The sequence below is a fragment of the Salvelinus fontinalis genome, chromosome 23, assembly GCF_029448725.1.
Source record: "Salvelinus fontinalis isolate EN_2023a chromosome 23, ASM2944872v1, whole genome shotgun sequence".
In the NCBI taxonomy this organism is placed as follows: Eukaryota; Metazoa; Chordata; class Actinopteri; order Salmoniformes; family Salmonidae; genus Salvelinus; species Salvelinus fontinalis.
The window spans coordinates 1,182,540-1,210,268 of record NC_074687.1 but is presented as its reverse complement, the minus strand read 5'-3'; the positions used below and the strand labels follow the sequence as shown (position 1 = coordinate 1,210,268).

Sequence of the window (27,729 nt, the reverse complement as noted above, 5' to 3'; positions counted from 1 at the left end):
ATTAGAGTCCTGGTCAGTATAGTCAGGTGGGTGTCTGTGTATTAGAGTCCTGGTCAGTATAGTCAGGTGGGTGTCTGTGTATTAGAGTCCTGGTCAGTATAGTCAGGTGGGTGTCTGTGTATTAGAGTCCTGGTCAGGAGCATCAGGTGGGTGTCTGTGTATTAGAGTCCTGGTCAGGAGCATCAGGTGGGTGTCTGTGTATTAGAGTCCTGGTCAGGAGAGTCAGGTGGGTGTCTGTGTATTAGAGTCCTGGTCAGGATAGTCAGGTGGGTGTCTGTGTATTAGAGTCCTGGTCAGTATAGTCAGGTGGGTGTCTGTGTATTAGAGTCCTGGTCAGTATAGTCAGGTGGGTGTCTGTGTATTAGAGTCCTGGTCAGGAGCATCAGGTGGGTGTCTGTGTATTAGAGTCCTGGTCAGGATAGTCAGGTGGGTGTCTGTGTATTAGAGTCCTGGTCAGCATAGTCAGGTGGGTGTCTGTGTATTAGAGTCCTGGTCAGCATAGTCAGGTGGGTGTCTGTGTATTAGAGTCCTGGTCAGGATAGTCAGGTGGGTGTCTGTGTATTAGAGTCCTGGTCAGTATAGTCAGGTGGGTGTCTGTGTATTAGAGTCCTGGTCAGGATAGTCAGGTGGGTGTCTGTGTATTAGAGTCCTGGTCAGTATAGTCAGGTGGGTGTCTGTGTATTAGAGTCCTGGTCAGGATAGTCAGGTAGGTGTCTGTGTATTAGAGTCCTGGTCAGTATAGTTAGCTGGGTGTCTGTGTATTAGAGTCCTGGTCAGGATAGTCAGGTAGGTGTCTCTGTATTAGAGTCGTGGTCAGTATAGTCAGGTAGGTGTCTGTGTATTAGAGTCCTGGTCAGTATAGTCAGGTGGGTGTCTGTGTATTAGAGTCCTGGTCAGTATAGTCAGGTGGGTGTCTGTGTATTAGAGTCCTGGTCAGGAGAGTCAGGTGGGTGTCTGTGTATTAGAGTCCTGGTCAGTATAGTCAGGTGGGTGTCTGTGTATTAGAGTCCTGGTCAGTATAGTCAGGTGGGTGTCTGTGTATTAGAGTCCTGGTCAGGAGAGTCAGGTGGGTGTCTGTGTATTAGAGTCCTGGTCAGGAGAGTCAGGTGGGTGTCTGTGTATTAGAGTCCTGGTCAGTATAGTCAGGTGGGTGTCTGTGTAATAGAGTCCTGGTCAGTATAGTCAGGTGGGTGTCTGTGTATTAGAGTCCTGGTCAGTATAGTCAGGTGGGTGTCTGTGTATTAGAGTCCTGGTCAGTATAGTCAGGTGGGTGTCTGTGTATTAGAGTCCTGGTCAGGAGAGTCAGGTGGGTGTCTGTGTATTAGAGTCCTGGTCAGTATAGTCAGGTGGGTGTCTGTGTATTAGAGTCCTGGTCAGGAGCATCAGGTGGGTGTCTGTGTATTAGAGTCCTGGTCAGGAGAGTCAGGTGGGTGTCTGTGTATTAGAGTCCTGGTCAGGATAGTCAGGTGGGTGTCTGTGTATTAGAGTCCTGGTCAGCATAGTCAGGTGGGTGTCTGTGTATTAGAGTCCTGGTCAGCATAGTCAGGTGGGTGTCTGTGTATTAGAGTCCTGGTCAGGATAGTCAGGTGGGTGTCTGTGTATTAGAGTCCTGGTCAGTATAGTCAGGTGGGTGTCTGTGTATTAGAGTCCTGGTCAGTATAGTCAGGTGGGTGTCTGTGTATTAGAGTCCTGGTCAGTATAGTCAGGTGGGTGTCTGTGTATTAGAGTCCTGGTCAGTATAGTCAGGTGGGTGTCTGTGTATTAGAGTCCTGGTCAGGAGAGTCAGGTGGGTGTCTGTGTATTAGAGTCCTGGTCAGGAGAGTCAGGTGGGTGTCTGTGTATTAGAGTCCTGGTCAGTATAGTCAGGTGGGTGTCTGTGTATTAGAGTCCTGGTCAGGAGAGTCAGGTGGGTGTCTGTGTATTAGAGTCCTGGTCAGGAGAGTCAGGTGGGTGTCTGTGTATTAGAGTCCTGGTCAGTATAGTCAGGCGGGTGTCTGTGTATTAGAGTCCTGGTCAGTATAGTCAGGTGGGTGTCTGTGTATTAGAGTCCTGGTCAGGAGCGTCAGGTGGGTGTCTGTGTATTAGAGTCCTGGTCAGTGTAGTCAGGTAGGTGTCTGTGTATTAGAGTCCTGGTCAGTATAGTCAGGTAGGTGTCTGTGTATTAGAGTCCTGGTCAGGAGAGTCAGGTGGGTGTCTGTGTATTAGAGTCCTGGTCAGTATAGTCAGGTGGGTGTCTGTGTATTAGAGTCCTGGTCAGTATAGTCAGGTGGGTGTCTGTGTATTAGAGTCCTGGTCAGGATAGTCAGGTGGGTGTCTGTGTATTAGAGTCCTGGTCAGGAGAGTCAGGTGGGTGTCTGTGTATTAGAGTCCTGGTCAGTATAGTCAGGTGGGTGTCTGTGTATTAGAGTCCTGGTCAGTATAGTCAGGTGGGTGTCTGTGTATTAGAGTCCTGGTCAGGATAGTCAGGTAGGTGTCTGTGTATTAGAGTCCTGGTCAGTATAGTCAGGTGGGTGTCTGTGTATTAGAGTCCTGGTCAGGATAGTCAGGTGGGTGTCTGTGTATTAGAGTCCTGGTCAGTATAGTCAAGTGGGTGTCTGTGTATTAGAGTCCTGGTCAGGATAGTCAGGTGGGTGTCTGTGTATTAGAGTCCTGGTCAGGAGAGTCAGGTGGGTGTCTGTGTATTAGAGTCCTGGTCAGTATAGTCAGGTGGGTGTCTGTGTATTAGAGTCCTGGTCAGTATAGTCAGGTGGGTGTCTGTGTATTAGAGTCCTGGTCAGGATAGTCAGGTAGGTGTCTGTGTATTAGAGTCCTGGTCAGTATAGTCAGGTGGGTGTCTGTGTATTAGAGTCCTGGTCAGGATAGTCAGGTGGGTGTCTGTGTATTAGAGTCCTGGTCAGTATAGTCAGGTGGGTGTCTGTGTATTAGAGTCCTGGTCAGGATAGTCAGGTGGGTGTCTGTGTATTAGAGTCCTGGTCAGGAGAGTCAGGTGGGTGTCTGTGTATTAGAGTCCTGGTCAGTATAGTCAGGTGGGTGTCTGTGTATTAGAGTCCTGGTCAGTATAGTCAGGTGGGTGTCTGTGTATTAGAGTCCTGGTCAGGATAGTCAGGTAGGTGTCTGTGTATTAGAGTCCTGGTCAGTATAGTCAGGTGGGTGTCTGTGTATTAGAGTCCTGGTCAGGATAGTCAGGTGGGTGTCTGTGTATTAGAGTCCTGGTCAGTATAGTCAGGTGGGTGTCTGTGTATTAGAGTCCTGGTCAGGACAGTCAGGTGGGTGTCTGTGTATTAGAGTCCTGGTCAGGGGTCCCCTAGGAGAGTCTTGTCCTAGAGTAAGTCTTGGTGTTATCTGGGGGTCCCCTAGGAGAGGCTTGTCCTATAGTAAGTCTTGGTGTTATCTGGGGGTCCCCTAGAAGAGGTTTGTCCTAGAGTAAGTATTGATTTAGTCTGCTACCTACCTTCTCTATGAGGTCCAGACACTCTGCATTCTCCTTCCAGTCTATAGCTTCCCATTGGATCCCCTCTCTGAGGAAACAACACAACTCAAACAGTGAGTTCAACGGTTACAACGGGAGACAACGGTTGTATTGTCCACAGGTTCATGTGATGAAACGACCAGGCTGTTGTCGTCCCATTTAAAACATTAGGCAGAGTGCCTGCATCGCTAGAACAACATGGCCAAAGAACCCCCAGATAGGAACCAAGATGGTGCTCAGCTGTGTCCCAAATGGCACTCAATTCCCTATATAGTGAGAGCCGTATGGCCCTTTGTTAAAAGTAGTGCACTACATAGGGAATTAAATGTCATTCGGGACACAGCCATGTCTGATAACTAACCTGTTATACAGTCTGGTAACCAACCTGTTATACAGTCTGATAACCAACCAGTTATACAGCCTGATAACCAACCTGTTATACAGTCTGATAACCAACCTGTTATACAGTCTGACAACCAACCTGTTATACAGTCTGGTAACCAACCTGTTATACAGTCTGGTAACCAACCTGTTATACAGTCTGGTAACCAACCTGTTATACAGCCTGATAACCAACCTGTTATACAGCCTGATAACCAACCTGTTATACAGTCTGGTAACCAACCTGTTATACAGTCTGATAACCAACCTGTTATACAGTCTGATAACCAACCTGTTATACAGTCTGGTAACCAACCTGTTATACAGTCTGGTAACCAACCTGTTATACAGTCTGGTAACCAACCTGTTATACAGTCTGATAACGAACCTGTTATACAGTCTGATAACGAACCTGTTATACAGCCTGATAACCAACCTGTTATACAGTCTGATAACCAACCTGTTATACAGCCTGATAACCAACCTGTTATACAGCCTGATAACCAACCTGTTATACAGCCTGATAACCAACCTGTTATACAGTCTGATAACCAACCTGTTATACAGTCTGGTAACCAACCTGTTATACAGCCTGATAACCAACCTGTTATACAGTCTGATAACCAACCTGTTATACAGCCTGATAACCAACCTGTTATACAGTCTGGTAACCAACCTGTTATACAGGTTAATATGCCTGTTGTACTCCATAGTAATAGTATACAGTACTAGTAATATACCTGTTGTACTCCATAGTAATAGTATCCAGTACTAGTAACAGACCTGTTGTACTCCATAGTAATAGTATACAGTACTAGTAATATACCTGTTGTACTCCATAGTAATAGTATACAGTACTAGTAACAGACCTGTTGTACTCCATAGTAATAGTATACAGTACTAGTAATATACCTGTTGTACTCCATAGTAATAGTATCCGGTACTAGTAACAGACCTGTTGTACTCCATAGTAATAGTATACAGTACTAGTAATATACCTGTTGTACTCCATAGTAATAGTATACAGTACTAGTAACAGACCTGTTGTACTCCATAGTAATAGTATACAGTACTAGTAATATACCTGTTGTACTCCATAGTAATAGTATCCAGTACTAGTAACAGACCTGTTGTACTACATAGTAATAGTATACAGTACTAGTAACAGACCTGTTGTACTCCATAGTAATAGTATACAGTACTATTAACAGACCTGTTATACTCCATAGTAATATTATACAGTACTATTAACAGACCTGTTATACTCCATAGTAATATTATACAGTACTAGTAATATACCTGTTGTACTCCATAGTAATAGTATACAGTACTAGTAACATACCTGTTGTACTCCAGTTGTTCCAGGGAGAAGATGTGTTTGTTGAAGTATTCCTGGAGCTTCTCGTTGGCGTAGTTGATGTTGAACTGTTCAAACCTGTTCACCTGCAGGAGGAGTCATATATACTATAACAATATGCTAACTACAGACCTGTTCACCTGCAGGAGGAGTCATATATACTATAACAATATGCTAACTACAGACCTGTTCACCTGCAGGAGGAGACATATATACTATAACAATATGCTAACTACAGACCTGTTCACCTGCGGGAGGAGTCATATATACTATAACAATATGTTAACTACCAACCTGTTCACCTGCAGGAGGAGTCATATATACTATAACAATATGCTAACTACCAACTACAGACCTGTTCACCTGCAGGAGGAGACATATATACTATAACAATATGTTAACTACCAACCTGTTCACCTGCAGGAGGAGTCATATATACTATAACAATATGTTAACTACCAAACTGTTCACCTGCAGGAGGAGACATATATACTATAACAATATGTTAACTGCCAACTACAGACCTGTTCACCTGCAGGAGGAGACATATATACTATAAAAATATGTTAACTACCAACCTGTTCACCTGCAGGAGGAATCATATATACTATAACAATATGTTAACTACCAACCTGTTCACCTGCAGGAGGAGACATATATACTATAACAATATGTTAACTACCAACTACAGACCTGTTCACCTGCAGGAGGAGACATATATACTATAACAATATGTTAACTACCAACCTGTTCACCTGCAGGAGGAGACATATATACTATAACAATATGCTAACTACCAACTACAAACCTGTTCACCTGCGGAGGAGTCATATATACTATAACAATATGCTAACTACCAACTACAGACCTGTTCACCTGCAGGAGGAGACATATATACTATAACAATATGCTAACTACAGACCTGTTCACCTGCAGGAGGAGTCATATATACTATAACAATATGTTAACTACCAACCTGTTCACCTGCAGGAGGAGTCATATATACTATAACAATATGCTAACTACAGACCTGTTCACCTGCAGGAGGAGACATATATATATACTATAACAATATGCTAACTACAGACCTGTTCACCTGCAGGAGGAGACATATATACTATAACAATATGCTAACTACCAACTACAGACCTGTTCACCTGCAGGAGGAGTCATATATACTATAACAATATGCTAACTACAGACCTGTTCACCTGCAGGAGGAGACATATATACTATAACAATATGCTAACTACCAACTACAGACCTGTTCACCTGCAGGAGGAGTCATATATACTATAACAATATGCTAACTACCAACCTGTTCACCTGCAGGAGGAGACATATATACTATAACAATATGCTAACTACCAACTACAGACCTGTTCACCTGCAGGAGGAGTCATATATACTATAACAATATGTTAACTACAGACCTGTTCACCTGCAGGAGGAGTCATATATACTAACTAGACCTGTTCACCTGCAGGAGGAGACATATATACTATAACAATATGCTAACTACAAACCTGTTCACCTGCAGGAGGAGACATATATACTATAACAATATGTTAACTACCAACCTGTTCACCTGCAGGAGGAGACATATATACTATAACAATATGCTAACTACCAACTACAGACCTGTTCACCTGCAGGAGGAGGCATATTTACTATAACAATATGCTAACTACCAACTACAGACCTGCTCACCTGCAGGAGGAGTCATATATACTAACTAGACCTGTTCACCTGCAGGAGGAGACATATATACTATAACAATATGTTAACTACCAACCTGTTCACCTGCAGGAAGAGACATATATACTATAACAATATGTTAACTACCAACCTGTTCACCTGCAGGAGGAGACATATATACTATAACAATATGTTAACTACCAACCTGTTCACCTGCAGGAGGAGTCATATATACTATAACAATATGTTAACTACCAACCTGTTCACCTGCAGGAGGAGACATATATACTATAACAATATGTTAACTACCAACCTGTTCACCTGCAGGAGGAGTCATATATACTATAACAATATGCTAACTACCAACTACAAACCTGTTCACCTGCGGGAGGAGTCATATATACTATAACAATATGCTAACTACCAACTACAGACCTGTTCACCTGCAGGAGGAGTCATATATACTATAACAATATGCTAACTACAGACCTGTTCACCTGCGGGGGGAGACATATATACTATAACAATATGCTAACTACAAACCTGTTCACCTGCGGAGGAGTCATATATACTATAACAATATGCTAACTACCAACTACAGACCTGTTCACCTGCAGGAGGAGACATATATACTATAACAATATGCTAACTACAGACCTGTTCACCTGCAGGAGGAGTCATATATACTATAACAATATGCTAACTACAGACCTGTTCACCTGCAGGAGGAGACATATATACTATAACAATATGCTAACTACAGACCTGTTCACCTGCAGGAGGAGTCATATATACTATAACAATATGCTAACTACAGACCTGTTCACCTGCGGGAGGAGACATATATACTATAACAATATGCTAACTACACACTACAAACCTGTTCACCTGCAGGAGGAGTCATATATACTATAACAATATGCTAACTACAGACCTGTTCACCTGCGGGAGGAGACATATATACTATAACATTATGCTAACTACCAACTACAAACCTGTTCACCTGCAGGAGGAGACATATAACAATATGCTAACTACCAACCTGTTCACCTGCGGGAGGAGTCATATATACTATAACAATATGTTAACTACCAACTACAGACCTGTTCACCTGCAGGAGGAGTCATATATACTATAACAATATGCTAACTACAGACCTGTTCACCTGCGGGAGGAGACATATATACTATAACAATATGTTAACTACCAACCTGTTCACCTGCAGGAGGAGTCATATATACTATAACAATATGCTAACTACACACTACAAACCTGTTCACCTGCAGGAGGAGTCATATATACTATAACAATATGTTAACTACCAACCTGTTCACCTGCAGGAGGAGACATATATACTATAACAATATGTTAACTACCAACTACAGACCTGTTCACCTGCAGGAGGAGACATATATACTATAACAATATGTTAACTACCAACCTGTTCACCTGCAGGAGGAGACATATATACTATAACAATATGCTAACTACAGACCTGTTCACCTGCAGGAGGAGACATATATACTATAACAATATGCTAACTACAGACCTGTTCACCTGCAGGAGGAGACATATATACTATAACAATATGCTAACTACCAACTACAGACCTGTTCACCTGCAGGAGGAGTCATATATACTATAACAATATGCTAACTACAGACCTGTTCACCTGCAGGAGGAGACATATTTACTATAACAATATGCTAACTACCAACTACAGACCTGTTCACCTGCAGGAGGAGACATATATACTATAACAATATGCTAACTACAGACCTGTTCACCTGCAGGAGGAGTCATATATACTATAACAATATGCTAACTACAGACCTGTTCACCTGCAGGAGGAGACATATATACTATAACAATATGTTAACTACCAACCTGTTCACCTGCAGGAGGAGACATATATACTATAACAATATGTTAACTACCAACCTGTTCACCTGCAGGAGGAGACATATATACTATAACAATATGTTAACTACCAACCTGTTCACCTGCAGGAGGAGACATATATACTATAACAATATGTTAACTACCAACCTGTTCACCTGCAGGAGGAGTCATATATACTATAACAATATGTTAACTACCAACCTGTTCACCTGCAGGAGGAGACATATATACTATAACAATATGTTAACTACCAACCTGTTCACCTGCAGGAGGAGTCATATATACTATAACAATATGCTAACTACCAACTACAAACCTGTTCACCTGCGGGAGGAGACATATATACTATAACAATATGCTAACTACCAACTACAGACCTGTTCACCTGCAGGAGGAGTCATATATACTATAACAATATGCTAACTACAGACCTGTTCACCTGCGGGAGGAGACATATATACTATAACAATATGCTAACTACAAACCTGTTCACCTGCGGAGGAGTCATATATACTATAACAATATGCTAACTACCAACTACAGACCTGTTCACCTGCAGGAGGAGACATATATACTATAACAATATGCTAACTACAGACCTGTTCACCTGCAGGAGGAGTCATATACACTATAACAATATGCTAACTACAGACCTGTTCACCTGCAGGAGGAGTCATATATACTATAACAATATGCTAACTACAGACCTGTTCACCTGCAGGAGGAGTCATATATACTATAACAATATGCTAACTACAGACCTGTTCACCTGCGGGAGGAGACATATATACTATAACAATATGCTAACTACACACTACAAACCTGTTCACCTGCAGGAGGAGTCATATATACTATAACAATATGCTAACTACAGACCTGTTCACCTGCGGGAGGAGTCATATATACTATAACAATATGCTAACTACAGACCTGTTCACCTGCAGGAGGAGTCATATATACTATAACAATATGCTAACTACAGACCTGTTCACCTGCGGGAGGAGACATACATACTATAACAATATGCTAACTACCAACTACAGACCTGTTCACCTGCAGGAGGAGTCATATATACTATAACAATATGCTAACTACAGACCTGTTCACCTGCAGGAGGAGTCATATATACTATAACAATATGCTAACTACCAACTACAAACCTGTTCACCTGCAGGAGGAGACATATAACAATATGCTAACTACCAACCTGTTCACCTGCGGGAGGAGTCATATATACTATAACAATATGCTAACTACAGACCTGTTCACCTGCGGGAGGAGACATATATACTATAACAATATGTTAACTACCAACTACAGACCTGTTCACCTGCAGGAGGAGTCATATATACTATAACAATATGCTAACTACAGACCTGTTCACCTGCGGGAGGAGACATATATACTATAACAATATGTTAACTACCAACCTGTTCACCTGCAGGAGGAGTCATATATACTATAACAATATGCTAACTACACACTACAAACCTGTTCACCTGCAGGAGGAGTCATATATACTATAACAATATGCTAACTACACACTACAAACCTGTTCACCTGCAGGAGGAGTCATATATACTATAACAATATGCTAACTACAGACCTGTTCACCTGCAGGAGGAGACATATATACTATAACAATATGCTAACTACCAACTACAAACCTGTTCACCTGCAGGAGGAGTCATATATACTATAACAATATGCTAACTACCAACTACAGACCTGTTCACCTGCAGGAGGAGTCATATATACTATAACAATATGCTAACTACACACTACAAACCTGTTCACCTGCAGGAGGAGTCATATATACTATAACAATATGCTAACTACCAACTACAAACCTGTTCACCTGCAGGAGGAGTCATATATACTATAACAATATGCTAACTACAGACCTGTTCACCTGCAGGAGGAGACATATATACTATAACAATATGCTAACTACCAACTACAAACCTGTTCACCTGCAGGAGGAGTCATATATACTATAACAATATGCTAACTACCAACTACAGACCTGTTCACCTGCAGGAGGAGTCATATATACTATAACAATATGCTAACTACCAACTACAGACCTGTTCACCTGCAGGAGGAGACATATATACTATAACAATATGCTAACTACAGACCTGTTCACCTGCGGGAGGAGACATATATACTATAACAATATGCTAACTACCAACTACAAACCTGTTCACCTGCAGGAGGAGACATATAACAATATGCTAACTACAGACCTGTTCACCTGCAGGAGGAGACATATATATACTATAACAATATGCTAACTACAGACCTGTTCACCTGCAGGAGGAGTCATATATACTATAACAATATGCTAACTACCAACCTGTTCACCTGCAGGAGGAGACATATATACTATAACAATATGCTAACTACCAACTACAGACCTGTTCACCTGCAGGAGGAGTCATATATACTATAACAATATGCTAACTACCAACTACAGACCTGTTCACCTGCAGGAGGAGTCATATATACTATAACAATATGCTAACTACCAACCTGTTCACCTGCAGGAGGAGTCATATATACTATAACAATATGCTAACTACAGACCTGTTCACCTGCGGGAGGAGTCATATATACTATAACAATATGCTAACTACAGACCTGTTCACCTGCAGGAGGAGTCATATATACTATAACAATATGCTAACTACAGACCTGTTCACCTGCGGGAGGAGACATATATACTATAACAATATGCTAACTACCAACTACAGACCTGTTCACCTGCAGGAGGAGTCATATATACTATAACAATATGCTAACTACAGACCTGTTCACCTGCAGGAGGAGTCATATATACTATAACAATATGCTAACTACCAACTACAAACCTGTTCACCTGCAGGAGGAGACATATAACAATATGCTAACTACCAACCTGTTCACCTGCGGGAGGAGTCATATATACTATAACAATATGCTAACTACAGACCTGTTCACCTGCGGGAGGAGACATATATACTATAACAATATGTTAACTACCAACTACAGACCTGTTCACCTGCAGGAGGAGTCATATATACTATAACAATATGCTAACTACAGACCTGTTCACCTGCGGGAGGAGACATATATACTATAACAATATGTTAACTACCAACCTGTTCACCTGCAGGAGGAGTCATATATACTATAACAATATGCTAACTACACACTACAAACCTGTTCACCTGCAGGAGGAGTCATATATACTATAACAATATGCTAACTACACACTACAAACCTGTTCACCTGCAGGAGGAGTCATATATACTATAACAATATGCTAACTACAGACCTGTTCACCTGCAGGAGGAGACATATATACTATAACAATATGCTAACTACCAACTACAAACCTGTTCACCTGCAGGAGGAGTCATATATACTATAACAATATGCTAACTACCAACTACAGACCTGTTCACCTGCAGGAGGAGTCATATATACTATATCAATATGCTAACTACACACTACAAACCTGTTCACCTGCAGGAGGAGTCATATATACTATAACAATATGCTAACTACCAACTACAAACCTGTTCACCTGCAGGAGGAGTCATATATACTATAACAATATGCTAACTACAGACCTGTTCACCTGCAGGAGGAGACATATATACTATAACAATATGCTAACTACCAACTACAAACCTGTTCACCTGCAGGAGGAGTCATATATACTATAACAATATGCTAACTACCAACTACAGACCTGTTCACCTGCAGGAGGAGTCATATATACTATAACAATATGCTAACTACCAACTACAGACCTGTTCACCTGCAGGAGGAGACATATATACTATAACAATATGCTAACTACAGACCTGTTCACCTGCGGGAGGAGTCATATATACTATAACAATATGCTAACTACCAACTACAGACCTGTTCACCTGCAGGAGGAGTCATATATACTATAACAATATGCTAACTACAGACCTGTTCACCTGCGGGAGGAGACATATATACTATAACAATATGCTAACTACCAACTACAAACCTGTTCACCTGCAGGAGGAGACATATAACAATATGCTAACTACAGACCTGTTCACCTGCAGGAGGAGACATATATATACTATAACAATATGCTAACTACAGACCTGTTCACCTGCAGGAGGAGTCATATATACTATAACAATATGCTAACTACCAACCTGTTCACCTGCATGAGGAGACATATATACTATAACAATATGCTAACTACCAACTACAGACCTGTTCACCTGCAGGAGGATTCATATATACTATAACAATATGCTAACTACCAACCTGTTCACCTGCAGGAGGAGTCATATATACTATAACAATATGCTAACTACCAACTACAGACCTGTTCACCTGCAGGAGGAGACATATAACAATATGCTAACTACAGACCTGTTCACCTGCAGGAGGAGACATATATACTATAACAATATGCTAACTACACACTACAGACCTGTTCACCTGCAGGAGGAGTCATATATACTATAACAATATGCTAACTACCAACTACTGACCTGTTCACCTGCAGGAGGAGACATATAACAATATGCTAACTACCAACTACAGACCTGTTCACCTGCAGGAGGAGACATATATACTATAACAATATGCTAACTACAGACCTGTTCACCTGCAGGAGGAGACATATATACTATAACAATATGCTAACTACAGACCTGTTCACCTGCAGGAGGAGACATATATATACTATAACAATATGCTAACTACAGACCTGTTCACCTGCAGGAGGAGACATATATACTATAACAATATGCCAACTACCAACTACAGACCTGTTCACCTGCAGGAGGAGTCATATATACTATAACAATATGCTAACTACAGACCTGTTCACCTGCAGGAGGATACATATATACTATAACAATATGCTAACTACAGACCTGTTCACCTGCAGGAGGAGTCATATATACTATAACAATATGCTAACTACCAACCTGTTCACCTGCAGGAGGAGACATATATACTATAACAATATGCTAACTACCAACTACAGACCTGTTCACCTGCAGGAGGAGTCATATATACTATAACAATATGTTAACTACCAACCTGTTCACCTGCAGGAGGAGACATATATACTATAACAATATGTTAACTACCAACCTGTTCACCTGCAGGAGGAGACATATATACTATAACAATATGTTAACTACCAACCTGTTCACCTGCAGGAGGAGACATATATACTATAACAATATGTTAACTACCAACCTGTTCACCTGCAGGAGGAGTCATATATACTATAACAATATGCTAACTACAGACCTGTTCACCTGCAGGAGGAGTCATATATACTATAACAATATGCTAACTACCAACCTGTTCACCTGCAGGAGGAGACATATATACTATAACAATATGCTAACTACCAACTACAGACCTGTTCACCTGCAGGAGGAGTCATATATACTATAACAATATGTTAACTACCAACCTGTTCACCTGCAGGAGGAGACATATATACTATAACAATATGTTAACTACCAACCTGTTCACCTGCAGGAGGAGACATATATACTATAACAATAAACCATAATACCACTAACAGAACCATACTATCCTAGCCTGGTCCCAGATCTATAACAGAACCATACTATCCTAGCCTGGTCCCAGATCTATAACATCACTAATAGAACCATACTATCCTAGCCTGGTCCCAGATCTGTAACATCACTAACAGAACCATACTATCCTAGCCTGGTCCCAGATCTATAACAGAACCATACTATCCTAGCCTGGTCCCAGATCTATAACAGAACCATAATATCCTAGCCTGGTCCCAGATCTATAACAGAACCATACTATCCTAGCCTGATCCCAGATCTATAACATCACTAACAGAACCATACTATCCTAGCCTGGTCCCAGATCTATAACAGAACCATACTAACCTAGCCTGGTCCAGATCCATAACATCACTAACAGAACCATACTATCCTAGCCTGGTCCCAGATCTATAACACCACTAACAGAACCATACTATCATAGCCTGGTCCCAGATCTATAACAGAACCATACTATCCTAGCCTGGTCCCAGATCTATAACAGAACCATACTATCCTAGCCTGGTCCCAGATCTATAACAGAACCATATTATCCTAGCCTGGTCCCAGATCTAGAACATCACTAACAGAACCATACTATCCTAGCCTGGTCCCAGATCTATAACAGAACCGTACTATCCTAGCCTGGTCCCAGATCTATAACATCACTAACAGAACCATACTATCCTAGCCTGGTCCCAGATCTATAACAGAACCATACTATCCTAGCCTGGTCCCAGATCTATAACAGAACCATACTATCCTAGCCTGGTCCCAGATCTATAACAGAACCATACTATCCTAGCCTGGTCCCAGATCTATAACAGAACCATACTATCCTAGCCTGGTCCCAGATCTATAACAGAACCATACTATCCTAGCCTGGTCCCAGATCCATAACATCACTAACAGAACCATACTATCCTAGCCTGGTCCCAGATCTATAACAGAACCATACTATCCTAGCCTGGTCCCAGATCTATAACAGAACCATACTATCCTAGCCTGGTCCCAGACCTACATCACTAACAGAACCATACTATCCTAGCCTGGTCCCAGATCTTTAACATCACTAACAGAACCATACTATCCTAGCCTGGTCCCAGATCTATAACAGAACCATACTATCCTAGCCTGGTCCCAGACCTACATCACTAACAGAACCATACTATCCTAGCCTGGTCCCAGATCTATAACAGAACCATACTATCCTAGCCTGGTCCCAGACCTACATCACTAACAGAACCATACTATCCTAGCCTGGTCCCAGATCTATAACAGAACCATACTACCCTAGCCAGGTCCCAGATCTGTAACATCACTAACAGAACCATACTATCCTAGCCTGGTCCCAGATCTATAACAGAACCATACTATCCTAGCCTGGTCCCAGATCTATAACAGAACCATACTATCCTAGCCTGGTCCCAGATCTATAACATCACTAACAGAACCATACTATCCTAGCCTGGTCCCAGATCTATAACAGAACCATACTATCCTAGCCTGGTCCCAGATCTATAACATCACTAACAGAACCATACTATCCTAGCTTGGCCCCAGATCTGTTACATCACTAACAGAACCATACTATCCTAGCCTGGTCCCAGATCTATAACAGAACCATACTATCCTAGCCTGGTCCCAGATCTATAACAGGACCATACTATCCTAGCCTGGTCCCAGATCTGTAACATCACTAACAGAACCATACTATCCTAGCCTGGTCCCAGATCTATAACATCACTAACAGAACCATACTATCCTAGCCTGGTCCCAGATCTATAACATCACTAACAGAACCATACTATTCTAGCCTGGTCCCAGATCTATAACAGAACCATACTATCCTAGCCTGGTCCCAGATCTATAACAGAACCATACTATCCTAGCCTGGTCAGAGATCTATAACATCACTAATAGAACTATACTATTCTAGCCTGGTCCCAGACCTATAACATCACTAACAGAACCATAGTATCCTAGCCTGGTCCCAGATCTATAACATCACTAACAGAACCATACTATTCTAGCCTGGTCCCAGATCTATAACAGAACCATACTATCCTAGCCTGGTCCCAGATCTATAACAGGACCATACTATCCTAGCCTGGTCCCAGATCTATAACATCACTAACAGAACCATACTATCCTAGCCTGGTCCCAGATCTATAACAGAACCATACTATCCTAGCCTGGTCCCAGATCTATAACAGAACCATACTATCCTAGCCTGGTCCCAGATCTATAACAGAACCATACTATCCTAGCCTGGTCCCAGATCTATAACATCACTAACAGAACCATACTATTCTAGCCTGGTCCCAGATCTATAACAGAACCGTACTATCCTAGCCTGGTCCCAGATCTATAACATCACTAACAGAACCATACTATCCTAGCCTGGTCCCAGATCTATAACAGAACCATACTATCCTAGCCTGGTCCCAGATCTATAACAGAACCATACTATCCTAGCCTGGTCCCAGATCTATAACATCACTAACAGAACCATACTATCCTAGCCTGGTCCCAGATCTATAACAGAACCATACTATCCTAGCCTGGTACCAGATCTATAACATCACTAACAGAACCATACTATCCTAGCCTGGTCCCAGATCTATAACAGAACCATACTATCCTAGCCTGGTCCCAGATCTATAACAGAACCATACTATCCTAGCCTGGTCCCAGATCTATAACATCACTAACAGAACCATACTATCCTAGCCTGGTCCCAGATCTATAACATCACTAATAGAACTATACTATTCTAGCCTGGTCCCAGACCTATAACATCACTAACAGAACCATACTATCCTAGCCTGGTACCAGATCTATAACATCACTAACAGAACCATTCTCTCCTAGCCTGGTCCCAGACCTACATAACTAACAGAACCATACTATCCTAGCCTGGTCCCTGATCTATAACATCACTAACAGAACCATACTATCCTAGCCTGGTCCCAGACCTACATAACTAACAGAACAATACTAACCTAGCCTGGTCCCAGATCTGTTACATCACTAACAGAACCATACTATCCTAGCCTGGTCCCAGATCTATAACAGAACCATACTATCCTAGCCTGGTCCCAGATCTATAACATCACTAACAGAACCATACTATCCTAGCCTGGTCCCAGATCTATAACATCACTAACAGAACCATACTATCCTAGCCTGGTCCCAGATCTATAACAGAACCATACTATCCTAGCCTGGTCCCAGATCTATAACAGAACCATACTATCCTAGCCTGGTCCCAGATCTATAACAGAACCATACTATCCTAGCCTGGTCCCAGATCTATAACAGAACCATACTATCCTAGCCTGGTCCCAGATCTATAACATCACTAACAGAACCATACTATTCTAGCCTGGTCCCAGACCTATAACATCACTAACAGAACCATACTATCCTAGCCTGGTCCCAGATCTGTAACAGAACCATACTATCCTAGCCTGGTCCCAGATCTATAACATCACTAACAGAACCATACTATCCTAGCCTGGTCCCAGATCTATAACATCACTAACAGAACCATACTATCCTAGCCTGGTCCCAGATCTGTTACATCACTAACAGAACCATACTATCCTACCCTGGTCTCAGATCTATAACAGAACCATACTATCCTAGCCTGGTCCCAGATCTATAACATCACTAACAGAACCATACTATCCTAGCCTGGTCCCAGATCTATAACAGAACCATATTATCCTAGCCTGGTCCCAGATCTATAACAGAACCATACTATCCTAGCCTGGTCCCAGATCTATAACAGAACCATACTATCCTAGCCTGGTCCCAGATCTATAACAGAACCATACTATCCTAGCCTGGTCCCAGATCTATAACAGAACCATACTATCCTAGCCTGGTCCCAGATCTATAACAGAACCATACTATCCTAGCCTGGTCCCAGATCTATAACAGAACCATACTATCCTAGCCTGGTCCCAGATCTATAACAGAACCATACTATCCTAGCCTGGTCCCAGATCTATAACATCACTAACAGAACCATACTATTCTAGCCTGGTCCCAGACCTATAACATCACTAACAGAACCATACTATCCTAGCCTGGCCCCAGATCTGTAACAGAACCATACTATCCTAGCCTGGTCCCAGATCTATAACATCACTAACAGAACCATACTATTCTAGCCTGGTCCCAGACCTATAACATCACTAACAGAACCATACTATCCTAGCCTGGTCCCAGATCTGTTACATCACTAACAGAACCATACTATCCTACCCTGGTCCCAGATCTATAACAGAACCATACTATCCTAGCCTGGTCCCAGATCTATAACAGAACCATACTATCCTAGCCTGGTCCCAGATCTATAACAGAACCATACTATCCTAGCCTGGTCCCAGATCTATAACAGAACCCCCAGATCTATAACAGAACCATACTATCCTAGCCTGGTCCCAGATCTATAACAGAACCATACTATCCTAGCCTGGTCCCAGATCTATAACAGAACCATACTATCCTAGCCTGGTCCCAGATCTATAACATCACTAACAGAACCATACTCTCCTAGCCTGGTCCCAGATCTATAACAGAACCATAGTATCCTAGCCTGGTCCCAGATCTATAACATCACTAACAGAACCATACTATCCTAGCCTGGTCCCAGATCTATAACAGAACCATACTATCCTAGCCTGGTCCAGATCTATAACATCACTAACAGAACCATACTATCCTAGCCTGGTCCCAGATCTATAACAGAACCATACTATCCTAGCCTGGTCCCAGATCTATAACAGAACCATACTATCCTAGCCTGGTCCCAGATCTATAACAGAACCATACTATCCTAGCCTGGTCCCAGATCTATAACATCACTAACAGAACCATACTATCCTAGCCTGGTCCCAGATCTATAACAGGACCATACTATCCTAGCCTGGTCCCAGATCTATAACAGAACCATACTATCCTAGCCTGGTCCCAGATCTATAACAGAACCATACTATCCTAGCCTGATCCCAGATCTGTAACACCACTAACAGAACCATACTATCCTAGCCTGGTCCCAGATCTATAACAGAACCATACTATCCTAGCCTGGTCCCAGATCTATAACATCACTAACAGAACCATACTATCCTAGCCTGGTTCCAGATCTATAACAGAACCATACTATCCTAGCCTGGTCCCAGATCTATAACAGAACCATACTATCCTAGCCTGGTCCCAGATCTATAACAGAACCATACTATCCTAGCCTGATCCCAGATCTGTAACACCACTAACAGAACCATACTATCCTAGCCTGGTCCCAGATCTATAACATCACTAACAGAACCATACTATCCTAGCCTGGTCCCAGATCTATAACAGAACCATACTATCCTAGCCTGGTCCCAGATCTATAACAGAACCATTCTATCCTAGCCTGGTCCCAGATCTATAACAGGACCATACTATCCTAGCCTGGTCCCATATCTGTAACATCACTAACAGAACCATACTATCCTAGCCTGGTCCCAGATCTATAACAGAACCATACTATCCTAGCCTGGTCCCAGATCTATAACAGGACCATACTATCCTAGCCTGGTCCCAGATCTATAACAGAACCATACTATCCTAGCCTGGTCCCAGATCTGTAACAGAACCATACTATCCTAGCTTGGCCCCAGATCTGTTACATCACTAACAGAACCATACTATCCTAGCCTGGTCTCAGATCTATAACAGAACCATACTATCCTAGCCTGGTCCCAGATCTATAACAGAACCATACTATCCTAGCCTGGTCCCAGATCTATAACATCACTAACAGAACCATAGTATCCTAGCCTGGTCCCAGATCTATAACATCACTAACAGAACCATACTATCCTAGCCTGGTCCCAGATCTATAACAGAACCATTCTATCCTAGCCTGGTCCCAGATCTATAACAGAACCATAGTATCCTAGCCTGGTCCCAGATCTATAACAGAACCATACTATCCTAGCCTGGTCCCAGATCTATAACAGAACCATACTATCCTAGCCTGGTCCCAGATCTGTAACAGAACCATACTATCCTAGCCTGGTCCCAGATCTATAACATCACTAACAGAACCATACTATCCTAGCCTGGTTCCAGATCTATAACATCACTAACAGAACCATACTATCCTAGCCTGGTCCCAGATCTATAACAGAACCATTCTATCCTAGCCTGGTCCCAGATCTATAACAGAACCATAGTATCCTAGCCTGGTCCCAGATCTGTAACAGAACCATACTATCCTAGCCTGGTCCCAGATCTATAACAGAACCATACTATCCTAGCCTGGTCCCAGATCTGTTACATCACTAACAGAACCATACTATCCTAGCCTGGTCCCAGATCTGTAACATCACTAACAGAACCATACTATCCTAGCCTGGTCCCCGGCCTGTAATATAACTCAGGCTAATCCAACTTCCTTCAAATGCTGCAGGGTCTATTACTTTAAAAACACAAAGCTACCTCAAAGTTCTCGAAGCCGAAAATGTCGAGGATGCCGATGGACTTGAAGTTGTCCTTCCCTCTGACCTTCTGGTTGATCCGTGTGATGATCCAGGAGAAAGACTGGGCGTACAACGCCATGGCAACCGAGTCCCGAGAGTCCACCGCCTATCAATCAAATGATCAGACAATGAAAGGGTTAATATGCAGGCCAAACCAGACAAGTACACATATGTCCCAAACATCGCCCTATTCCCCTTTATCGCGCGCTACTTTTGACCAGTGCACTGAATATTAATCCATCAACAGTGAGTCTCTAGGCCCCAGTTAAACCACGTCAACAGTGAGTCTCTAGGCCCCAGTTAAACCACGTCAACAGTGAGTCTCTAGGCCCCAGTTAAACCACGTCAACAGTGAGTCTCTAGGCCCCAGTTAAACCACATCAACAGTGAGTCTCTAGGCCCCAGTTAAACCACGTCAACAGTGAGTCTCTAGGCCCCAGTTAAACCACATCAACAGTGAGTCTCTAGGCCCCAGTTAAACCACGTCAACAGTGAGTCTCTAGGCCCCAGTTAAACCACGTCAACAGTGAGTCTCTAGGCCCCAGTTAAACTACATCAACAGTGAGTCTCTAGGCCCCAGTTAATATGTCAACAGTGAGTCTCTAGGCCCCAGTTAAACTACGTCAACAGTGAGTCTCTAGGCCCCAGTTAAACCACGTCAACAGCGAGTCTCTAGGCCCCAGTTAAACCACGTCAACAGTGAGTCTCTAGGCCCCAGTTAAACTACGTCAACAGTGAGTCTCTAGGCCCCAGTTAAACTACGTCAACAGTGAGTCTCTAGGCCCCAGTTAAACTACGTCAACAGTGAGTCTCTAGGCCCCAGTTAAACCACATCAACAGTGAGTCTCTAGGCCCCAGTTAAACTACATCAACAGTGAGTCTCTAGGCCCCAGTTAAACTACGTCAACAGTGAGTCTCTAGGCCCCAGTTAAACTATGTCAACAGTGAGTCTCTAGGCCCCAGTTAAACTACGTCAACAGTGAGTCTCTAGGCCCCAGTTAAACTACGTCAACAGTGAGTCTCTAGGCCCCAGTTAAACTACGTCAACAGTGAGTCTCTAGGCCCCAGTTAAACCACGTCAACAGTGAGTCTCTAGGCCCCAGTTAAACTACGTCAACAGTGAGTCTCTAGGCCCCAGTTAAACTACGTCAACAGTGAGTCTCTAGGCCCCAGTTAAACTACGTCAACAGTGAGTCTCTAGGCCCCAGTTAAACTATGTCAACAGTGAGTCTCTAGGCCCCAGTTAAACTACGTCAACAGTGAGTCTCTAGGCCCCAGTTAAACCACATCAACAGTGAGTCTCTAGGCCCCAGTTAATATGTCAACAGTGAGTCTCTAGGCCCCAGTTAAACTACGTCAACAGCGAGTCTCTAGGCCCCAGTTAAACTACGTCAACAGTGAGTCTCTAGGCCCCAGTTAAACCACATCAACAGCGAGTCTCTAGGCCCCAGTTAAACTACATCAACAGTGAGTCTCTAGGCCCCAGTTAAACCACATCAACAGTGAGTCTCTAGGCCCCAGTTAAACTACGTCAACATTGAATTTTGTATTCATTCAACCTTTATTTAACTAGGCAAGTCAGCTAAGAACCAATTCCTATATACAATGATGGACTACTGGGTAATAGTGGGTTAACTGCCTTGTTCAGGGGCAGAATAACATATTTTTACCTTGTCAGCCCAACACTCTAACCACTAGGCTACCTGCCGCCCCTCCACTCTAACCACTAGGCTACCTGCCGCCCCTCCACTCTAACCACTAGGCTACCTGCCACCCCTCCACTCTAACCACTAGGCTACCTGCCGCCCCTCCACTCTAACCACTAGGCTACCTGCCGCCCCTCCACTCTAACCACTAGGCTACCTGCCACCACTCCACTCTAACCACTAGACTACCTGCCGCCTCTACACTCTAACCACTAGGCTACCTGCCACCCCTCCACTCTAACCACTAGGCTACCTACCGCCACTCCACTCTAACCACTAGGCTACCTGCCGCCCCTACACTCTAACCACTAGGCTACCCTGTCTCCCCTACACTCTAACCACTAGGCTACCTGCCGCCCCTCCACTCTAACCACTAGGCTACCTGCCGCCCCTCCACTCTAACCACTAGGCTACCTGCCGCCCCTCCACTCTAACCACTAGGCTACCTGCCGCCCCTCCACTCTAACCACTAGGCTACCTGCCGCCCCTCCACTCTAACCACTAGGCTACCTGCCGCCCCTCCACTCTAACCACTAGGCTACCTGCCGCCCCTCCACTCTAACCACTAGGCTACCTGCCGCCCCTCCACTCTAACCACTAGGCTACCTGCCGCCCCTCCACTCTAACCACTAGGCTACCTGCCGCCCCTCCACTCTAACCACTAGGCTACCTGCCGCCCCTCCACTCTAACCACTAGGCTACCTGCCGCCCCTCCACTCTAACCACTAGGCTACCTGCCGCCCCTCCACTCTAACCACTAGGCTACCTGCCGCCCCTCCACTCTAACCACTAGGCTACCTGCCGCCGCTACACTCTAACCACTAGGCTACCTGCCGCCCCTCCACTCTAACCACTAGGCTACCTGCCGCCCCTCCACTCTAACCACTAGGCTACCTGCCGCCCCTCCACTCTAACCACTAGGCTACCTGCCGCCGCTACACTCTAACCACTAGGCTACCTGCCGCCCCTCCACTCTAACCACTAGGCTACCTGCCGCCGCTACACTCTAACCACTAGGCTACCTGCCACCCCTCCACTCTAACCACTAGGCTACCTGCCGCCTCTACACTCTAACCACTAGGCTACCTACCACCACTCCACTCTAACCACTAGACTACCTGCCGCCTCTACACTCTAACCACTAGGCTACCTGCCACCCCTCCACTCTAACCACTAGGCTACCTGCCACCCCTCCAGTCTAACCACTAGGCTACCTACCACCTCTACACTCTAACAACTAGGCTACCTGCCGCCCCTACACTCTAACCACTAGGCTACCTGCCGCCCCTACACTCTAACCACTAGACTACCTGCCGCCCCTACACTCTAACCACTAGGCTACCTGCCGCCCCTACACTCTAACCACTAGGCTACCTGCCACCCCTCCACTCTAACCACTAGGCTACCTGCCACCCATCCACTCTAACCACTAGGCTACCTGCCGCCCCTCCACTCTAACCACTAGGCTACCTGCCACCCCTCCACTCTAACCACTAGGCTACCTGCCGCCCCTCCACTCTAACCACTAGTCTACCTGCCGCCCCTCCACTCTAACCACTAGTCTACCTGCCGCCCCTACACTCTAACCACTAGACTACCTGCCGCACCTACACTCTAACCAGTAGGCTACCCTACCGCCTCTACACTCTAACCAGTAGGCTACCTGCCTCCCCTACACTCTAACCACTAGGCTACCTGCCGCCCATCCACTCTAACCACTAGTCTACCTGCCGCCTCTACACTCTAACCAGTAGGCTACCTGCCGCCTCTACACTCTAACCAGTAGGCTACCTGCCGCTCCTACACTCTAACCACTAGGCTACCCTACCGTCCCTACACTCTAACCACTAGGCTACCTGCCGTCCCTACACTCTAACCACTAGGCTACCTGCCACCTCTACACTCTAACCACTAGGCTACCTGCCGCCTCTACACTCTAACCACTAGGCTACCTGCCGCCTCTACACTCTAACCACTAGGCTACCTGCCGCCCCTACACTCTAACCACTAGGCTACCTGCCTCCCCAACACTCTAACCACTAGGCTACCTGCCACCCCTCCACTCTAACCACTAGGCTACCTGCCGCCTCTACACTCTAACCACTAGACTACCTGCCACCCCTACACTCTAACCACTAGACTACCTGCCACCCCTACGCTCTAACCACTAGACTACCTGCCGCCCCTACACTCTAACCACTAGACTACCTGCCGCCCCTACACTCTAACCACTAGACTACCTGCCGCCTCTACACTCTAACCACTAGGCTACCTGCCGCCCCTCCACTCTAACCACTAGACTACCTGCCGCCCCTCCACTCTAACCACTAGACTACCTGCCTCCCCTACACTCTAACCACTAGGCTACCTGCCGCCCCTCCACTCTAACCACTAGGCTACCTGCCGCCCCTCCACTCTAACCACTAGGCTACCTGCCGCCCCTCCACTCTAACCACTAGGCTACCTGCCGCCTCTACACTCTAACCACTAGGCTACCTGCCGCCCCTCCACTCTAACCACTAGACTACCTGCCGCCCCTCCACTCTAACCACTAGACTACCTGCTGCCCCTCCACTCTAACCACTAGTCTACCTGCTGCCCCTTCACTCTAACCACTAGGCTACCTGCCTCCTCTACACTCTAACCACTAGACTACCTGCCTTCCCTACACTCTAACCACTAGGCTACCTGCCGCCCCTACACTCTAACCACTAGGCTACCTGCCACCCCTCCACTCTAACCACTAGGCTACCTGCCCCCTCTACACTCTAACCTCTAGGCTACCTGCCACCCCTCCACTCTAACCACTAGTCTACCTGCCGCCTCTACACTCTAACCACTAGGCTACCTGCCTCCCCAACACTCTAACCACTAGGCTACCTGCCACCCCTCCACTCTAACCACTAGGCTACCTGCCGCCTCTACACTCTAACCACTAGGCTACCTGCCGCCCCTACACTCTAACCACTAGGCTACCTGCCTCCCCAACACTCTAACCACTAGGCTACCTGCCACCCCTCCACTCTAACCACTAGGCTACCTGCCGCCTCTACACTCTAACCACTAGACTACCTGCCACCCCTACACTCTAACCACTAGACTACCTGCCACCCCTACGCTCTAACCACTAGACTACCTGCCGCCCCTACACTCTAACCACTAGACTACCTGCCGCCCCTACACTCTAACCACTAGACTACCTGCCGCCTCTACACTCTAACCACTAGGCTACCTGCCGCCCCTCCACTCTAACCACTAGACTACCTGCCGCCCCTCCACTCTAACCACTAGACTACCTGCCTCCCCTACACTCTAACCACTAGGCTACCTGCCGCCCCTCCACTCTAACCACTAGGCTACCTGCCGCCCCTCCACTCTAACCACTAGGCTACCTGCCGCCTCTACACTCTAACCACTAGACTACCTGCCGCCCCTACACTCTAACCACTAGACTACCTGCCGCCCCTACACTCTAACCACTAGACTACCTGCCGCCTCTACACTCTAACCACTAGGCTACCTGCCGCCCCTCCACTCTAACCACTAGACTACCTGCCGCCCCTCCACTCTAACCACTAGGCTACCTGCCGCCCCTCCACTCTAACCACTAGGCTACCTGCCTCCCCAGCCTTGATTTGTTAGGTGCCCTTGGATTCGGTCTTGTAGGTGCAATCATTATTTTGCGAAAGATACAGAGTCACACGGTTCTTTAAAAGAGTCCGATACAGGTGTATATCTTTAAATAATAAATATATATAATATCTTTAAAATAAATGAATTCAGAGTCATTTAGCAGGACGTCAGAAAGAGAGTTAAGGGTGTCTTTCCTTAGACATGTCGGGGCCATACTTGCAAACATCAGAAAATGTCATGTTCAAGGTTAAAACACAAGTTTGAGGATAAGTTTAAGCATCAGACAATTATATTCGTCACAATACAACAGGTGTAGACCTCACAGTGAAATGCTTACTTACAAGCCCTTAACCAACAAAAAATACGGATAAGAATAAGAGATAAAAGTAACAAGTAATTAAAGAGGAGCTGTAAAATAACAATATATACAGGGGGGTGCCGGTACAGAGTCAACGTGGAGGCTATATACAGGGTGTTACGGTACAGAGTCAATGTGGAGGCTATATACAGGGGGTTACGGTACAGAGTCAATGTGGAGACTATATACAGGGTGTTACGGTACAGAGTCAATGTGGAGACTATATACAGGGTGTTACGGTACAGAGTCAATGTGGAGACTATATACAGGGGGTACCGGTACAGAGTCAATGTGGAGACTATATACAGGGTGTTACGGTACAGAGTCAATGTGGAGGCTATATACAGGGTGTTACGGTACAGAGACAATGTGGAGGCTATACAGGGTGTTACGGTACAGAGTCAATGTGGAGGCTATATACAGGGTGTTACGGTACAGAGTCAATGTGGAGGCTATATACAGGGTGTTACGGTACAGAGTCAATGTGGAGACTATATACAGGGTGTTACGGTACAGAGTCAATGTGGAGACTATATACAGGGTGTTACGGTACAGAGTCAATGTGGAGACTATATACAGGGGGTACCGGTACAGAGTCAATGTGGAGACTATATACAGGGTGTTACGGTACAGAGTCAATGTGGAGGCTATATACAGGGTGTTACGGTACAGAGTCAATGTGGAGGCTATATACAGGGGGTACCGGTACAGAGTCAATGTGGAGGCTATATACAGGGTGTTACGGTACAGAGTCAATGTGCGGGGGCACCGGTTAGTAGAGGTAATATGTACATATGTACCTGCCACCCCTCCACTCTAACCACTAGGCTACCTGCCGCCTCTACACTCTAACCACTAGTCTACCTGCCGCCCCTCCACTCTAACCACTAGACTACCTGCCGCCTCTACACTCTAACCACTAGTCTACCTGCCGCCCCTCCACTCTAACCACTAGGCTACCTACCGCCACTCCACTCTAACCACTAGGCTACCTACCACCACTCCACTCTAACCACTAGGCTACCTGCCACCTCTACACTCTAACCACTAGGCTACCTGCCGCCCCTACACTCTAACCACTAGACTACCTGCCGCCCCTAC

At 44.8% G+C, this 27,729-nt stretch overlaps 1 protein-coding gene across 1 annotated transcript in view; it reads right to left on the bottom strand.

Moving 5' to 3' along the window:
- LOC129820679 (unconventional myosin-X-like) overlaps window positions 1-27,729 on the bottom strand; it is a 440,174-nt gene that overhangs the window by 177,043 nt on the left and 235,402 nt on the right. Inside the window, exons 11-13 of the mRNA XM_055877525.1 lie at window positions 20,891-21,037; window positions 5,193-5,293; window positions 3,452-3,518 (exon numbers count right to left, since the gene is read on the bottom strand). Of these exons, the coding sequence (XP_055733500.1) occupies window positions 3,452-3,518; window positions 5,193-5,293; window positions 20,891-21,037 (315 nt within the window). The remainder of the gene's footprint in view (window positions 1-3,451; window positions 3,519-5,192; window positions 5,294-20,890; window positions 21,038-27,729) is intronic.